The 18,518-nt window shown below is 47.6% G+C and overlaps 1 protein-coding gene across 5 annotated transcripts in view; it reads right to left on the bottom strand.

The window, feature by feature from the left end:
* Positions 1–18,518, bottom strand: part of SRGAP3 (SLIT-ROBO Rho GTPase activating protein 3) — a 259,954-nt gene that overhangs the window by 95,419 nt on the left and 146,017 nt on the right. For all 5 annotated transcript variants that reach the window (XR_010727270.1, XM_066244398.1, XM_066244399.1 and 2 more), the window contains exon 3: positions 7,735–7,897. Coding sequence is in view for 4 of the 5 variants with exons in the window: in XM_066244398.1 (XP_066100495.1) it covers positions 7,735–7,897 (163 nt within the window). In the remaining variant the exon portion in view is untranslated. The remainder of the gene's footprint in view (positions 1–7,734; positions 7,898–18,518) is intronic.

Below are 18,518 nucleotides of genomic sequence, written 5' to 3'. Positions count from 1 at the left end.
GCACAAAAGCCCTCCTCCAACACACATTAGCATAACCAAGCCCCTTCCCAAGCAGGAAGGTAATTAGCTGTATCACATGGGAGCATCATCACGTGAGCAGCAGCCATTTTTAACAATAAAAGTGAGCAAAACCAAATAACACAAATTTTACAAACTTATTTGCCCAACACCCAGCTTCTCTACTGGCTGACTCCTGCTTCTCTTCCTTAACTTCTACAGGTGGGAACCCCAAGAACACTCACTAATATACCCCTGCATCATAATCACTGTCTCAGAATCTGCTTTCTGGGGAACCCACTGGGACAGATTCTAATCCTTCAAGGCTCACTTCAAATGCTGCTTCCTCAATATAAAACCTTTCCCAAACTACCCTCCACCTCTACCAGCACATCCTGAAGTCCTCCCTCTGAACCAACTTCCTTCTCTGTTGTATTTGACTCACTATTCCACATCTGTCTTCACTTCCATTCTGTACTGTGAGCTCCAGGAGGGAGGGCATCATGTCTGACTCATTTCTCTGTCTTCTTTAGTACCTGCCTTTACCACTAGGCTCCGGAGTCAGACAAATCTAGATTCCAATCCTAGCTCCATCTATATCAGCAACAGCTTTCTCATCTGTAAAATTAAGCGATGACAGCATCTCACTCTTAGACTAAGAATTACATGTCTCCAGAATGTTTAGCCTAGAGCCTGGCACATAGTAAGCACTCACTAATTGTTATCTATAATTATTGTTTACCTACCCTCATGATAGTACTGATATATGTTTATTGAATGAGCTGGGAATGCCTGATGCTGACCAGCTTGGCAGGCTGTAGCAGCAGAGTGAGCGTTCACTTCACCTCCCTGGGAGATGGAAGAGCCTGGCTGAAGGTCTCTCATACTTTGGCAGTTTGCCCACTTCGCACGCTCACACTGTCCCCCTGTCTCTCTCTGTCTCTCTCTCCCCATGCAGGCCTCATAGCTGGACCCTTCAGCATGCAAACCCTCACTCACTCCTTCAACCCAATAATAAAAAATAAACTTGGCTTTGAATCCAAGGCCATTGATGCTTTTGATCTTGGTTACAAAGCAAAGCAATTATTGTGCACACAAAAGCCTTGATTTATTTATGAAATGCGACAGACATCTTCGAGGCGGGAACGAAAAAGCTCACTGAAGACCAAACCCTTATTGCCACACAGTGAATGGTTGCTTTCAAACACAAGCCCCCAAATGCCCTCTCCTCTCTGCTAAGAGCCTTTCCTCATTAGTGCTTCCTCCAGAACACCAGGCTTCCAGCAATCAAATTCACTTCACTGCAGGGCAAGTAATTAAATTCTGCAGGCATCTGAGTGGAGAATAATGGGTGGCTATTGTTAAGGAAGCTGAGGCTGGAAATGAAATGGGCTTCAGTGCTCAGTCTCAGAAATGGTTGGGGCAGGGAGGGAGAGCAACAGGATGCAGATGGAACCTTCCATTGGGGTGCCACAGGGGTAGCGGGTTCAGTACCAGACCTGGAGTCAAACACCTGTGTGGGGGCCAGATCCTGTGCTTACCAGAGGGGAGACCTCAGTTTCCTTAACTGGGGAACAAGGAGGTTGAACTAGATAAGTCATTCTCCATGTGTGGTCCCCAAGGACCAGCAGCGTCTACATTGCCTGGGAACTTGTTAGAATTGCAGATGTTCACTCTTCACTCAGAACTACTGGATCAGAAACTGTGGGGGTGGGGCCCAGCAATTCACATTTAACAAGCCCTCCAGCTGATTCTGCAACTACAATTCACACAACCCCTGGTAGATAATGTTTAAAAATGAGGCCACAAACTCAAATGCATAAAGGGCCAGGGAGGCAGAATAAAGGAGCCAAGTGGGTGTCATACACTGGACAACAGCAGGAACTGTAGGGCCACGGAGAGAGTGTGCCCTGACTAAAGGGGCCCGTGACCACTCAGCCCCAGCCAAGTACTGCCAAGTATGAACCCTGGTGCATCCGCTATTGGCAGAACTTCTGATTTTTTAAGAAAAAGACAAAATCCTGATTTTTATGTGAGATCCCACAATTTTAAAATGTTGGTTTAACTTTCTGAACATTGTGAGGGCCAAACAGATTACCCTTTGGAACCAAATCCAGCTGCAGACCCCCATTTTGCAGCCTCCATCCTGAGTTGCCTTGGCCTGCCATCATGATAGACTATACCCACTGTGCTCCTGCCTCTCAGAACTCGGAACTCACTTCCTGTCCCCACTCGGTAGCCTTCTATTCGTCATCCTTCAACATCCAACTCGAGTCACTGTGACTCATTTTCAACTTCCTGCCCCACTTTTTACCTCTCCACAAGAAGGCAGAGAAGAATCAATCACAGGGCCAAAGAATTGCCACAAAGAAGAAAACACCAACGAGAAAGACATGGATAAGTTATAAAACAGGCTTTCCTGCCTGACCAGGCGGTGGCTCAGTGGATAGAGTGTCGGACTGGGATGCGGAGGACCCAGGTTCGAGACCCCGAGATCACCAGCTTGAGTGCGGGCTCATCTGGTTTGAGCAAAGCTCACCAGCTTGGACCCAAGGTCGCTGGTTTGAGCAAGGGGTTACTCGGTCTGCTGAAGGCCCACGGTCAAGGCACATATGAGAAAGCAATCAATGAACAACTAAGGTGTCACAATGAAAAAAAACACTGATGATTGATGCTTCTCATCTCTCTCCATTCTTGTCTGTCTGTCCCTGTCTATCCCTCTCTCTGACTCTTACTCTGTCTCTGTAAAAAAACAAAACAAAACAAAAAACAGCCTTTCCTCACAGAGGAATTAAGTCCTCTTAGGAAAGTTACCCCATTGCTGCTTGAAAAATCACTTACATAAAGACACTGATCCCTTTTGACCAGAATCTAATATAATAAAGTTCTAAAAGGGCAGATATAAAATTTAAAATTCCCAAGTACAGAATTCATAGAATAGATTAAAAAACAGTTAGTATAGAAATATCTGGGGATTTGAGCTGAGAGTTCAGAGTGAGTTGACCATGTGACGAGGCTATCATGAAAAAGGCGAACACCTTCATGATTTCATCATTAGAAATGAAGAGTCAACATAGCCCTGCTCTACTCTTAGCTAGCCAGACCTCCCTAGAGTATTCTGAATGGTCCTGATATTAACTTCTGTGGGTCAGAGAAGACCCAGAGAGTGACCCAGGGAGAGTATCCCAGGTGGGGAGGAAACACGTAGCCAAATCACAGTGAAGTAACTTGGACTGTTTTCCCCAAAGGTAGGAAAGACCTGGGTAGATGATCATGATTTCTGTCTTCAAGCAACTGCCAGGTTTTCATGTGGACTTGAGCTATGTGGCCCTCAAGGATGCCGGCAGGCCTTGTGAGTGGAAACACTGTAAAATTTCATCTCAACATTAGGGAGAATTTTCTACTAATCATGTTGTCCCCAAATGAAATGAGCTGTCCTGGGAGATAATGAATGCCCTTCATTGAGGGATATCTAGCAGAGGAAGGATAATCATGCTTATCGAGGATGATAAAGGACTGGAACAGAGAGTCTAGTAGACATCTATTGAGTTACTGCACCCAGTATCCTAGGGAACCTCCCCTCACTCATCCTCTGTCCCATGTGTCAAGTGAAGTTTAGTATACACTCAACTTCAATGCATCCTGCATCCCCCAGCCACAGATATAGTGGCGGGAGAGCTCATGTGACCCACACTGGGCCAGTCAGAGTCCATAAGATGCAACTCTAGGAAAAGGAAGCTCTCCCTTTCCACTGAATTTGAAGCAGGTAGGATGTAAGCCTGGAGCTGCCAGAGAACAAACAGCTAGGGATCACATGGAGAAAGACTGCCCACAAAAAAGCTCTTCACTGTCCCTCCTAAAGGGAGAAGGGGAATTGGAGCAAAACTTCAGAGAGACTGAATTCCTTTGTGCCCTTAAAGCTCCCCATGCCTGAAGCCAGACTTGGCTCTAGAGAGCTGGTAAATTCTCTCTTCCTTCAAGCCGGTTGAGCTGGGTTTCTGTTGTTTGCAACCATAACAGTCCCGATCCCTACAATGACCTCTAAGATCTCATCCAATTTCATTCTGCTTCGGTGGATCCACAACTCATAGTTAAAGCAAGGGCCACCTGGCATACATAGGCCCATTTGACCAGGCAAAACCTAGAATGGGTTCTAGAATTTGAAATGCTTCCTCCAGTCATAAGAATAGAGTCAGTACAAACAGAAAAATGGAGAATCATGAAAAGGCAGCTACTCAGTCAAACAGCATCTTGCATCAGCAAAAGCTGGCAGTCAAAAGCCTGGAAAGGGCACCTGGCCTTGATGCTGCTCCCACCTCCTGAAGATGCATATCTAGAGCATGACATGGTGGGGAGATGAAGGAACACCCACCCCAAGGGCTATCTATCCCAAGGATGGAGAGGGGGCTCCACTTTTCAGCTTCACTTAATGAGCACCCACTAGAAGCCAAGCTGTGCTGGATAATTAAGACTACAGCTACCCTTCAAAAGAGGCCCCTGATAAAGACACTGTCACCATCCCCATATCCCAGATGAGAAAACTGATGCTCAGGGAGACTTGCCCAGGGTCACACAGTCCATGAGAGACAGTTCTGAGAGATTCCAAAAGCCCAGCCACGCTGCCTCCTGCCGGTGGTGACAGCAGGCCCAAAGCCACCAAGTCTAGGTCCTCCTTGCAGCTTCTCAGGCTTTACCTCCTCATCTATAATGGGGTGAGTGACAAGCCCAGTCCCCAGTCTGACCAGAGACTGGTCCCTGCAGTCACTTTGAGACCTACAGGAACTATTATTATGGAAGGAGCGCAGCCTCAGTGACGAGATTATCTATAGCTGATGTGACACAAAGGGGCCGTGCTGTGCTAAATTGGCCAGCGAGGCCCTGTCCCCATCTCTCTCCTGGCCCACAGGGCTGGGTCGTCTCCTTTGTTCCACAGGCCCAGGCCTGGTAACAAGGCAGCCAGGAGCTCAGCTGCAGACATTTTTTCATTATTTTCCACCCTGTTAACCTCTATCACAAGTGAGGTTGCTGTCAGCCTAAATGAGAACTAAAAAGATTTATCTCACTTGTCCCTGGGCTTAGCTCAGGAAAAAGACCTTCATTTCCTAAAGGCCCTGATGAGCCTTTCTCTCTGAGTCACTCCCACCCAGGAAAAAAGATGTGACCATGGCAGCAGGCAGAGGCTTGTGATGGGACCGAGTGACCTGAATTACATCCGTGTGGTTTTGCAAAGCGCAGTGTGATTTTTGTTTTGTTTTTTGGTTTTTTACTGCGCTGTATTTACCTTCCTAATTATGTTTGCTTATGCAAATATTAAACTTAGACTATGTTTCATGAACACAGCCCCAGGAGGACCCCAGAGCATACTGTGTGGACAGAGGGAACTAGCCTGTGATTGCAGTTTTACTGTAGAAGTCATCCTCAGAATGGACAGTCCTAATACACACCATGGAGAGATTATTACATTTCAAATCAACTTGTCCTCTTTCTTGTGCTTCTAGCAATCCTAGGTCACCTAATCCCTAAAATTGGCACCTGACAAGAATAGATGAGCAGGATTTTTTTTAATTTAATGCTTACAGTATTTTATTGATTTTAGAGAGGGGAAGGGAGCAGGCAGGAGAGAGACAGGAACATCTGTTCCTGCATGTGCCCTGACTGGGGACTGAACCTGCAACCTCTGGGCTTTGGGATGATGCTCACCAACCGAGCTATGGTATCTGGCCAGGGCTGAATTATTTTAGTAGTAACAGTCTTACATTCATATAACAATATCCAGTTTTCCCGAACACCTAGCAGCCAGGCACTATTTTCCATGTTTTATTTAGGATTAAAAACCCTCTTAATTCTCCCAACTGCCCAGTGGGTATTTCTAGCCCTGTCTTACAAATGAGGAAAATGAGGCGCTGAGAGTAGAAGAAACTAGCCCAAAGACTGATGATGGAAAGCTGATAATAGAACCAGGATTATGACACCAGGATTTTCAAGGTTTCTGAACCCAAAGACCACACCCTGAACACCTTCCTCCTTCACATGCACTGTCTCTTTTAACCCTTGCCCTGCTGCTGGGAAGTGGATCTTAACCCCATTGGTAAGACACAGAGGATGAGGCTCAGGAAGACTAAATGACTTGCTCACTTTACAAATGAAAACACTGAAGTCCACAGAAGTGAGTCAAGTTCTACAGACATTTACGCAGCACCCGCGTTTGCTTGACACTATGCAAGTGCTCGGGCTACAGAGACCTTGAGGCATAAACTGTGACTGCTCCCTCCACTCGGCTTACATGGGTCAAATCTTTCTGTGGGCAGCTGAACAGACTGTCAAAAACTTAACAATAAGCAATTTTTATTTTTATTTTTTACAGAGACAGAGAGTCAGAGAGAGGGATAGACAGGGACAGACAGACAGGAACAGAGAGATGAGAAGCATCAATCATTAGTTTTTCGTTGCGCATTGTGACACCTTAGATGTTCATTGATTGCTCTCTCATATGTGCCTTGACCATGGGACTACAGCAGACCGAGCAACCCCTTGCTTGAGCCAGCGACCTTGGGAACAAGCTTGTGAGCTTTGCTCAAACCAGATGAGCCCGCGCTCAAACTGGCGACCTCGGGGTCTCGAACCTGGGTCCTCTGCATCCCAGTCCGACGCTCTATCCACTGCGCCACCACCCGGTCAGGCAATATGCAAATTTTTGATCCCAAAGTTCTCACTGTGGAAACTGATCCTAGGAAATAGCTTAGAAGAGTACAACAATGAAATAACCTAAGAATTCAACAATAAGACATTGCTTAAATAGATTAGGGTACATTATATAATAAAATACTATTAACCATTCAGAACTGTTATAGAGATATATTTATGGACATGGGAAAATTCTATAATAAAGTGTCATATCATTTTTTAGGCAACATAAGCGGATAGCAAAATCACATATGCAGTCTGATCTCGCTGGGGAAGTGCATCTCTGTACTGGAGAATGTATAAACATGAGCACTCATAGAAAATGTATCTGCATATGTACATATAAAGAAATACCTTTGACACCAGTGTGACTACTGTGGAGTGATAAAATCAGGTGATTTCAATTTGTGCGTGTTCTCATGTCCATTTTCCAATTTCCTACCATGAACATGTATTACTTTACCATGAGAAGGTTTTTAGCCTGACCAGGCACTGGTGCAGTGGATAGAGCGTCGGACTGAGACGCAGAGGACCCAGGTTCGAGACCCTGAGGTCACCAGCTTGAGCACGGGCTTATCTGGTTTGAGCACAGCTCACCAGCTTAAACCCAAGGTCACTGGCTTTAGCAAGGGGTCACTCGGTCTGCTATAGCCCCATGGTCAAGGCACATATGAGAAAGCAATCAATGAACAACTAAGGAGCCACAACAAAGAACTGATGCTTCTCATCTCTCTCCTTTCCTGTCTGTCTGTCCCTATCTGTCCCTCTCTCTGTCTCCCTCTGTCTCTTTCACACAAAAATAAAATAAAATAAAATAAAATGAAAAGGTTTTTATTTCTGTGGTGGTTACTAAAGTGGCTAAGCCACCGGCCACATCCAGGATTCAAACTCAGATTCTGGAATGCCAAGCCCAGCCCTTGGCCCCCTGCACCCTTCAACATACCTGCCCTCCTGCTCTTATGTCCCCAAACCACATCCCACCTTGGCTGGCACAGTGTTGGCATGGCCAGCCCAGGCAGAGACCCAGGCAAGTCAGGTGGCCTGCTGTCCCACCTTTTTGAAGAGTCTGATGACATCCTCACTGATCTGTGAGAGACGGACGATGACATTGTTCATGAAGATGTCATTGAGAGTGGCATGGTCTCGGCTCTCCCGCCTGGTCTGATGCAGGACCAGGTACCAGCAGTTCACCGGTGAGAGGAGGTACTGGTCCTTCCTGTGGAAACCAAGACAGCTTGGGTTGGCTTCACAAAGACTGTTACCCAGACAGTGTTCTATAGGGTCACTCACTGTGGCTCTTTTGACCTTCACAGGACCCTTTCTAGCTCGGTTTTAGTCTCAGCGCATCCACAGTGGGAGAAACGAATACTGCAAAAACTGAAGTGATCCTCCCAAAGTCACAGAGCAGTGCAGGGGCCAAAACTCAGCTCTCCAACACTCGGGCCAGTCCTGCCATCCACTCTCCCATTGCTGTGGCATGTGCGAGTGCCTCTCTCCCTTCTGAGAAGAAGCCATCTTCCCCTGGGCTAAGAAACACTAAACCAGTCATGTTTGAAATGCTTGTGTGAGTTCTAGAGCTATGCAGTGGAAAGAACAGATGTCAACACTTCTCTTTCCCTTCCCTGCCTTCCCCAACCCCTTTGCCCTCCCCTAGGACTGTGGGCCTGGAGGGTTTTGGGTTTTGTATTTGGGAGGAGGGGCTAAGGAAAGTTGTCTTGAGTGAAGTACATATCATATAAGGCAAGTAAATCTTTTTCCTGTAATGATGGATAGATTCATGGCATCTTCCAGATGCACATTATGCTAAAACAGGGTTTCTCAAAGTGTGGTCCTGAGACCACCAACAGCAGCAGCACCTGGGATCTTGTTAGACACACAGATTCCAGAGCCCAACTGTAGCCCTGCTGAATCAGAAACTCTGAGGGTAGTCCCAGCGATGTGGGTTACACAGACCTTCCAGGGGACACTGATTCACGCTCAAGTCTGGGAATCACAGATCTATATACCACTGTTTCCCAAAGCTTGGGAAATGGGATGCTTCCAAAACACAAAATGGGGGACTCTCTCTCTCAAAGACCTCTCTGTTAGCTTCAGTTAAGGGTATATGTTGAGAAAACAGCTGTGTTAGGCTTGCTTGCTGGTTTATCGGCTGGCTGCAAGCACTTTGCTTGATTAGCGTGTGAGCCCGTGGCAGTGCCATGTGCGTATCGCCTACGTAAGGTTATGGGTTCTTGCCCACAGGGCAGTGGATGATGGATTGCAGATTGCCTGGTCACCACTGTGAGGGTCACTTTTTTAAAATTCATTTTAGGGAGGGGGGAGAGAGAGAGAAAGAAGGGGGTAAGGAGCAGGAAGCAACAACTTTCATGTGTGCCTTGACCAGGCAAGCCCAGGGTTTTGAACCAGCAACCTCAGTGTTCCAGGTCGACGCTCTATCCACTGCACCACCACAGCTCAGGCTGTGAGGGTCATTTCTGCTGTTTGTTTCCCTGAGAAGTGGTTTTCCCCTGTTTACTCGCCTGCTGTTGTGAGACACTATTAAATGGAAATAGACCTATGATTTCTGGCTCTGCAGTTTCTCTACCAACTGCCTAAATCCAACATGGACCTGCCTGGCCTCAACCACCAGCATTACAGTATATATATCATATCTTAGTCTCTAAAAAGGAAGAGGGAAGGACAATTAGAAATCTAAATCAAACCCACAGTCCCATGTTACCATCTTGCCCTCAGACCCTTACTCTGCTTTCCAGTGTGGGAGGAGATGTTGGAAAGGCAGGATGTGTGGGGAAGAGGTCCATTGTCCACCTGGGGGTGGTTGGCTCAGGGACCCCCGGCCTCCCTTGCTCAACTTGTGCCCTATGGTGGGCCACCTAGGAGGGCTGGCAATGCTTGTATTCTCAGCCTCCCACTATCAGCGTTTTTTGAGGAAGGGAAGCCTGCTAACTCTTACTATGAAGGCATCATCCTCTCAAAACCAAGTGCAAGCGCTGGAAGATGCAGCCCTGAGGGCCTCTGGGTGCCCACAGCACCCCCACACTCTTGCCACACCCAAACCCTGGGCTTTGGAAGAATAGGTGGAGCCCCTTCCAGTTGACTTAGAGGAATTTTCCTTCTGTTACAAAATGAGCTAAAAATCTGTGTCAGTAGCAAGAATTTGGGAGAAGGAAACTTGGTTTAGAAAGAAGCTAAATATATTAGAAACTCAACCTGGTCCCCCAGCATTTACGTCAGGTCTCAGAAGGGCTCTGGAGGAACGTGACACAGACCTGCCTTGGAGGGACTACTCGTCAAGTGGCTGAGGCAGAAGAAAAAGGGCTCCACAGAAGGTGACAAAAAGCCTGTTCTGCTGAGAAGCTGGAGAAAGCGCTGCTCTCCTCCCGGGCTCTGCAGCGTTCTTCGCCACCTGGGGCCTTCCCTCACACTGTTCCTTCCATCGGGAAGGCCTTAGCTGCTGCACTTATCGTGACTGCCTCCTTCTTTTCCTCTAGGTCTCAGTTTAAATGACACCTCTCCAGGCAGCATGTCTGTGCCCACACTCGAAGGCACCCGTCCTCCACGTGTGACCCCCCAGACCAGCAGTATCAGCATCACTTGGGAATTTAATGGAATGCAGAGCCACACCAGTTCATTTAATAAGAAACCCTTAGGGTTGGTCCAGCCAACATCTGCATTTTAACCAACCCTCCAGGTGATTCTGATGCACGCTCAAGTCTGAGATCATCTGTCTTAGGAGTTTCCACATCCCAGTCCGACGGCCTATCCACTGCGCCAGTGCCTGGTCAGGCTGTCTTAGGAGTTTCTATGGCCCGATCATCTGTAAGTTTTTTCAGAGCAGGGGTTGTTTCTGTTTTAGTGACCACCTCCAAGGCCAAACAAATTGCCTGACACATAGGAGATGCTATGGAAGAGAGGCGCATCAAAACAGGTCACATTCATGCTGGATCTTATAGAATGGGTAGAGGTTTTCCAAATAGAGGGGCAGAGAAAGATGGAATTACAGGCAGAGGGAACCATGGATACAAGATAGGGAAGTAGCTTAAGTAGAGCAAAAATTCCAAATGTGGTAGGGGAGCACTGGCAGGACATGAGGCTGAGGAGACAGGTGAAGAGCCTGACTGGGGGCCGAGGGGCATTGAATGCCAAGCTAATGAGCTGGGCCGACAGTCTAAGCCACGTGGTTCTCAGTCTGAATTGCACACTAGAATCACCTGGGGAGTTTTAAAAGTACCAAGACCCAGGCCCAATTCAAGACTAATTAAGTCAGAATCTCTGGGGGTAGAGCCTTGGTACTGGTATGATCTAATCAATGTGTGTCTTAGATCATTGAGGGCAGATTGAAGGATGGAAAGATGATGGATGGATGGATGGACAGGTGGGTGGATGGGTTGGTGGGTGAATGAATTGATGGGTGGTGGATGGATGGGTAGATAGGTGAATAGATGTGTAAATGGGTGGGCAAGTGGGTAAATAAATAAGCAAGTGGTGGATGGATGGATGAATGGGTATGGGCAAAAGCATGGGGCTGAAGACAAAAGGACCAGTCAGGAGGTAAGCTTAGTCCAGGAGAACAGAGATAATGAGGGCCTGGGTAGCAACCAGAGAAGGCTGAACTGGAGAGACTCCTCAACAGGAGAGCAGGTGATTTTGGAGACATCCTGGAAATGAGAGTCGGCAGGGAAGGGAGGAGTAGATGGTGCTTCTAAAGTTCAGATCCCAGGAGAAAGGGATGTTGGTTATGAAATGAACCAAGGTAAGAAGAACTGCAAGGGGAGAAATAGGTTTGGGCAGAAAATACTTTACACCAGTGGTCCCCAAGCCACGGACCGGTTTAATGTCAGAAAATATTTTCACGGACCGGCCTTTAGGGTGGGACGGATAAATGTATCATGTGACCGAGACAAGTGTCAAGAGTGAGTCTTAGACGATTGTAACAGAGGGAATCTGGTCATTTTTAAAAAATAAAACATCGCTCAGACTTAAATATAAATAAAATGGAAATAATGTAAGTTATTTATTCTTTCTCTGCGGACTGGTACCAAATGGCCCACAGACCGGTACCGGTCCACGGCCCGGGGGTTGGGCACCACTGCTTTACACCTTCCATTTTTCACTACTTCCTAGGTGGTGATGGAAATGGAAAGATTAGAGTAAAGGAGAGATGAGATAATTAAGCTGTTACCTAAATTACTTCAGGGGCTTAGCTCAGCCTGGGATGCAAGAATTGAACAGCATCAGGGAATTAAATGTGCAGAATTTATGGAAGTCACAGCCAGAAGATGAGTTTTGGGGGTGGTGGGAGGAAAAAAGATCTTGAAAGGGTGCAGAATTGCTGGGAAGGCTTGGGGACCATTAATTAGGCCACCTGGTCAGGGAGATTGGATAAGAGAAAGGGCAGAAAGGACAGCGCTTTCCTTATGAGAAGCTGTGGGCAGGAGGCAGTGCAGCCTCAGATGGAATTTCCAGGGGTAGCAGAATGAGTGGAGATAAGGAGAAGAAAGTGACTCAAAAGCAACCAAGGATTTGTTAAAGTGAGCAGCTGCTGGCAAGACGAAGGTCTTGGTTCATTCGGGCTTTCACTCATGCGCCGTCTGTCTGTGTGCATGAGCTGGCACAGCAGAGGGCTTCAGGGACGGCCGAGACCAGAACAGGCAAGACCCGAATCCCACAAGACTTCCACTCGAGTGAGGGGGACACGCAAGGAAGTAAGATGATGATACAGCCTCATAAGCATAGGGAAGGAGGCTGTGGAGCAAAAGAGGAGGTGGAGAGGTGGTTCGGATGGCTTTCTGGAGGAAGCCTATTCCAGACTAAGAACTGAAGACTAGAACGGAGTGTTACAGGGCAGAGCTGTTCAGGTAGAGAAGCGGAGGCTAGAGAGCATGTTGGTGAGCTGAACGTAACCAGGGCAGGCTTCGGCATGGTGCTCTGGGGGTGGTAGTGGGAGTGATAAATGAGGCTGGAGAATTAGGCAGAGGCTACATAGCCAAGGCCCTTTAGAGAGTTTGAGCTTTGTCCTGAGGTCAGTGGGGAGCCATCGAAGGGTCTGGAGCAGGGTAGTGAAAGAGTAAAATTGCATTCTCAAACTCTCATTCTGGCTACCATGAGAAGGATGGCAAGAAGCACCATAGGTGTTTATGTGTATGTGTACATGTATATACCTATGACAGTTCTCACATTACGCCTCCTACCAGCAGCGCCCAGCTGCTGCAGAGACTCTCGTGCTAGACTGGAAAAGGAGAAAGGCTGCTCAAGATGCGCCTCAGATGAGCACGCGCAGTTCGTCTCCACGTCCTCCGAGAGTGTGGCTGCAGCACGCACAAATGGCTCTCGGGCCCAACGGCTCCCACTTTCAAAAAAGACAAGTAACCCTCTGAAAAGGGAAGGACAAAACTAAAGTCCCAAAGGCCAGTGCCCAGCTCCACCCCCTGTGGCCTGGGTGCTTCTTGCTACGGTCCCCGAACAAGCCAGACGGTCAACAGTGTGGTGGTCCATGTGCTGGTCTTGCAGGTGTCAGATCCTGCACCTGCCCCTCCCCTACCTTGCTTTCTGGGCTCCAGCCACACTGGCCCTGATTCAGGTCCTTAAATTCACCAAGCTCTCTGTCCCACAGGAGGCTTTGCCCCTCCTGTTCCCTCTGCCTAGGACTCTCCCACCGAGTCCTTCTACTGACCCTCTTCACCCGCTCCCTTCACCTCTCCCTTGAGAGCCCAGCCGAAAGCCCCCCTGCCTCAGAGACACTTCAGTGGCCCCTAAAGTCGGGAGGCCCTTTGTCTGCTCTCCACAGACGGCGGAGCTGGGCACTGGCCTTTGGGACCTTCAGTTTTGTCCTTCCCTTTTCAGGGGGTTACTTGTCTTTTTTGAAAGTGGGAGCCGTTGGGCCCGAGAGCCATTTGTGCGTGCTGCAGCCACACTCTCGGAGGACGTGGAGACGAACTGCGCGTGCTCATCTGAGGCGCATCTTGAGCAGCCTTTCTCCTTTTCCAGTCTAGCACGAGAGTCTGCAGCAGCTGGGCGCTGCTGGTAGGAGGCGTAATGTGAGAACTGTCATATGTATATATATATATTTTCTTCTTGTTTTTCTTTCCTTTTTTTTTTTTTTTTTTTGCCAGAACACAGCAGTGAAAATTTCTGGTGAGTCACAGTGTTCCTTCTTTGGCTAGGGAAACTGGGTCTGAGGCTCCACAATTTTGTAGCTAGAAGAGTGAGCCGTGCCAAGCTGGTGAGTTAGGAAAATGAAATTAGCAAGGAGCCAGCTTCTCCGGCTTCTCAGCTAGGGGCCGGAAAATTCCGCTTAGCAAACAGAACCCATTTCCAGGCCTGCAAAGCCCCACACTGCAGTTGCATCCAAATCTACAGCCCTGGGATCGGGGTGCCTCAGAGACGGAGGTGAGCTCCTCCAGCCGACACCGACCCCTAGATGCTGAGTCCCTGCCTCGTGCTTCCTGCTCCCCTCCAGAACATTCTTGGGTTTTACTTTGGGCTGGCTTGAGCATTTACTAGCAAAACTGCCTTTGAGAAGCACTGCCTCATATAGTTCCAGTGTCAAAAAGATGTGGTTAATCTCTTGCTACCTAAGCTGCCCCAAGCTGGAAATGGCATTTATTACCCTACCTTGGAGCATGAATCATTAATTCTGAAAATATTAACCAAGTGCCATCTTTTGTGCCAGGCAGTGGTAAGTAAAATGAGCCATGCTCCCTGATGCATGGAGCCTACAATCTAGTGGGGGCCTCAGGTGTCAATCAAATAGTCACATAAATAGATAGGAAATTGTAACAGTGGTGGGGGCTCTGAAGGAAGAATGCACGGTGCCTTGAGAGTCTACCTGGCAAAAGTGGAGGTGGGCACCAGCTCACCATACTGGTCCTTCTAGTCACTGAGACCCTGCCCTTAGCAGAGATGTTTCTAGTTGAGGCCTCCCCTGACCCTCAGTGGCCCCAGGCCTCTAGCACACCACCCTATTTCATCGTCATTACAGCACTACCAGGCCCGAACTTCGTCCTATTCACTTACTTTTTGTCTCTGGACTTTGAGCCCTCTCCAGTTTACATCTGTCCTGTTCACCACTGTGTCTCTGGTGCCCAGCAGGGCACACAGTCAACAAGGATGGGTAGGTTTCAACACAACCCAGGGACAAGGGACAGCAGGCCCAGCAGGAAGTATGGAGGCTCTGTGAGCACGGCCACCTTCTAGAACTAAGACAAGGTGATGTGGCCTGAGGTCAGAGGATGGGGTGAGGTCTGGAGACAGGTCAGAGAGGATGAATAAGCCAGTCCTTTGAGGAGCAAGATGAGCACCTGGGCTGTGTCCTCTCTACACAGGGATAATCTAACAAGTGTCACAACTAAATGGCTTAAAATGCAGAAACGGACTGTCTCACAATTCTGGAGGCTGGAAGTCTAGGTGAAGGTGTGGCAGGCAGGGTTGGTTCCTTCTGAGGGCTGTGAAGGAGACTGTTCTGTGCCTTTGCCCAGGCTTTGGGAAATCTGCTGGCAACTGTGCTGTTCCCTGTTCCTTGGCTTGTAGACACATCATCCTGAGCTCTGCTTTCATGTTCATGTGGCAGTCTCCCTGTACATTTGTGTATGTCCACATGCCCCCCTGGTCTAAGGACATCAGTCATGTTGCATTAGGGCCCACATTAATGACCTCAGTTTTACTTGATTACCTCTATTCTATAAGCCTCTTGAAGGCAAGAACAATCTCTTATATTTCCTTGTATTCCTCCATAGTCCTTGGCAGAATCCAATTCATTCCTTCACTCACTCTTCTAATATTTCTTGAGTATCTGCTATGCGCTAGCCACAGTGCTAGTCATAGAGGATTAAAAAGATGACTGGATATGCCTTGAGAAAGCTCACAACCTAGTAGATAAAATCAACACCAACTAAGATTATGGCAATTGGTCAGAACACCTTTAGTTGAAGCAACAGAAATACTTCAGACTGGTTTAAACAAAAATTATAGTAATAGGAGGAGAAATTTAAGGGATCAAAAATTTTAGTCAAAAAAACATAAAGAGCCTGACCTGTGGTGGTGCAGTGGATAAAGCGTGGACCTGGAATGCTGAGGTCCCCAGTTCAAAACCCTGGGCTTGCCTGGTCAAAGCACGTACAGGAAGCAACGACAAGTTGATGTTTCCTGCTCCTTTCTCCTTTTTCTCTCTCTACTCTCTCTAAAATAAATAAATTTAAAAATTTAAATATATGTATATATAAAGAAATAGGAGGTGATTGGCTTCAGGCATAGCTGGATCCAGGCGCTCAAAGGCTGTCATTGGGACCTTGTCTTACTCTCTCCTTCTCTTGGTTCTGCTTCCCTCTCTCTGTTGACTTCACTCTCAGGCAGGCAGGCCCTCTCCAGATCAAAAATACCTTGACTGGTAGCAATCCCCACAGAAAGAGAGCTTTCCCCAGTTGTTCTAGCAAAAGGTCTAGAATTCTATCTCATACTTTAAAGATCTGTGGCCAAGATGATGCACTGCTGGTCACAGGCTCACCATGGCTCAGGGCTGACACCCCAGAGGGAAACCTCGATGTTGTTATCAGAAGGGGGTAGAGTAACAGATGTCTACTATGTTATGCTCTGTGAGGAATCAGATTCTAGAGGAGAGAGGGGCAGACAGAGTAGTTAATTCTGAGTCAGGGTAGAGGGAGAGTTACAGAAACATTTGCAGTGGGCCTTGAAGTACACATAAGAGTTTGCCAGGCGGAAAGGGCAAAGAGAGGTAAGAGCGTCCTGCAGGCAGCGGGGAATCTGGGTGTGAAGCTGTGAAGTCAGATACGAGTTACTCTGAGACCATCTGGGTGGGCCAGGGGTGAAGCAGGGCATGGCGGAAGCAGAGCCAGCTAGCTGTGCCAGAGCATGAAGGGTCTCACAGGTCAAGGCTGAATGAGGGTGCAAAGTGGGCCAGCGATGTGATCACAGGGCAGGAAGGCCAGGTGGGAAGCAGAGCAGCTGTCCAGGAGAGAGGGAGAGTTTGGTGTGGGGCTCTGTCTTGGAGTACCTTGTGGCAGACAGCAGGCACGAGGCTTCAGTGCAGGAAACCCCTTCATGCCAGTTGAAATCCACTGACTTAGAAGCTGCCTTTGGTTGATGCCACCCTTGAGACAGAGTAATTCAGATGGGAAGGACTATATCCATTAGGTCACCTGGCTGAAGCAGGTTCTGCTTCCAATGCTGGGGTGCTACAGAGTCAAAGCTGGAGTTCAGTGATCAGTTCTGTCCCTCCACAGCTGGGTGAACTTGGGAAGTTACTTAAACCTTTCCTTTCTTTATCTACAAAGTGGGTTGATAACACTTACCTCACAATGGCACTTTAAGGATTAAATGAGGTAATTCATAGGACGCTATTAGCATCAAACCCAGTATATAACAATAATAATTATTATCATCACTATTATTTCCACCAGCACCTCACTAGGTTGTTGGGAAAATCCAACTGGCATCTGTATGTAGATGTATGGCCCATGGTAGGTTCTCTACAAATGTTGGTTTTCTTCCTCCCATTACTACCTTGTCCCCCTGCAAACTCTTACATGTACTGCAAAGCCCAGTGCAAATGGTCCTGTGACTTCTCCTCCACCCTGGAGCAGAATTATCCCTCACTCTTTTGTTCCTTACATCTCAAAGTGATGGCACACTGGGTCTGGCCTATTACATCTGAGCTCCCCTTGGACTCACTTAATATATTCCTGGTACCGGAATGAAAATCCGTCTCTAGTCAATGCCTAGTTAACTTCATCTTCTCTTTCCCTCCAAAGCCCCCGTTGCCTTGGTTTATCCACCTTTAAAATGGGTGCACCACACGATGTGAACAGTGCTAGGTGAGGAAGGGCCCTGACCCATGGCTCCTCTGCCCGGTTCTTTCATTGGTTAGCTAAGGATCTTCAGCAAGGCTCACCCTGGCTGGCCTTCAGGTGCCTGGCCTGTCAGATGGGAATGGTGACACCTTCCCTGACTCCCTCAGCCCCAGCAAGATTCTTGGGAGGATTTAAGCAGCTAAAGGCTGGGGAGGCATTTTGTAAAGTGCAAGGCACTATATATAATTGTCAAAGGTCATTACTATCCTATTTGCCTAATTACAGTGGTTGGCAAACTCTTTAGTCAACAGAGCCAAATATCACCAGTACAATGATTGAAATTTCTTTTGAGAGCCAAAATTTTAAAACTTAAACTATATAGGTAGGTACATTCCTTATTGAGGTAGCACCCACACATGGTATTTTGTGGAAGAGCCACACTCAAGAGGCCAAAAAGCCACATGTGGCTTGTGAGCCGCGGTTTGCCGACCACTGGATAGATTCAAGTCAAAACTAAACCCTTGTTCATTACAGCTTGTTAAAATCTCCTTTATGCCTGACCTGTGGTGGCGCAGTGGATAAAGCGTCGACCTGGAATGCTGAGGTTGCTGGTTCGAAACCCTGGGCTTGCCCAGTCAAGGCACATATGGGAGTTGAAGGTTCCTGCTCCTCCCCTCCCTCTCTCCCCCTTTCTCTAAAATAAATAAATAAAATCTTAAAAAAAACTCCTTTATTATAATATCTATTTTCATTTTAGAATAAAATTTAAATTATAATTTTCTATCATGTGTATCAAGCATATCATAGGTAAATAAATCATGTCCTGGTTAATACTTTAGCAGGTGCTGATTATAGTCTCTGAGGACCCTAGGAAACCTGGGGTGGCATCTGGGAAAGAGCCAGAAGGAAAAACTGGAAAGAGCAAGAGGGGCTGTAGCCATTGCAAAGACCACTCTTTAGGCTGAGCCTCCTGCCTTGCAACCCCTCCTGGCCACGAAAAGAGGAGGCTGGAGGATGGGGAGGGTTGCAATG

This window comes from Saccopteryx bilineata, chromosome 10, assembly GCF_036850765.1.
Source record: "Saccopteryx bilineata isolate mSacBil1 chromosome 10, mSacBil1_pri_phased_curated, whole genome shotgun sequence".
In the NCBI taxonomy this organism is placed as follows: Eukaryota; Metazoa; Chordata; class Mammalia; order Chiroptera; family Emballonuridae; genus Saccopteryx; species Saccopteryx bilineata.
This window is presented reverse-complemented; position numbering and strand designations above follow the sequence as displayed.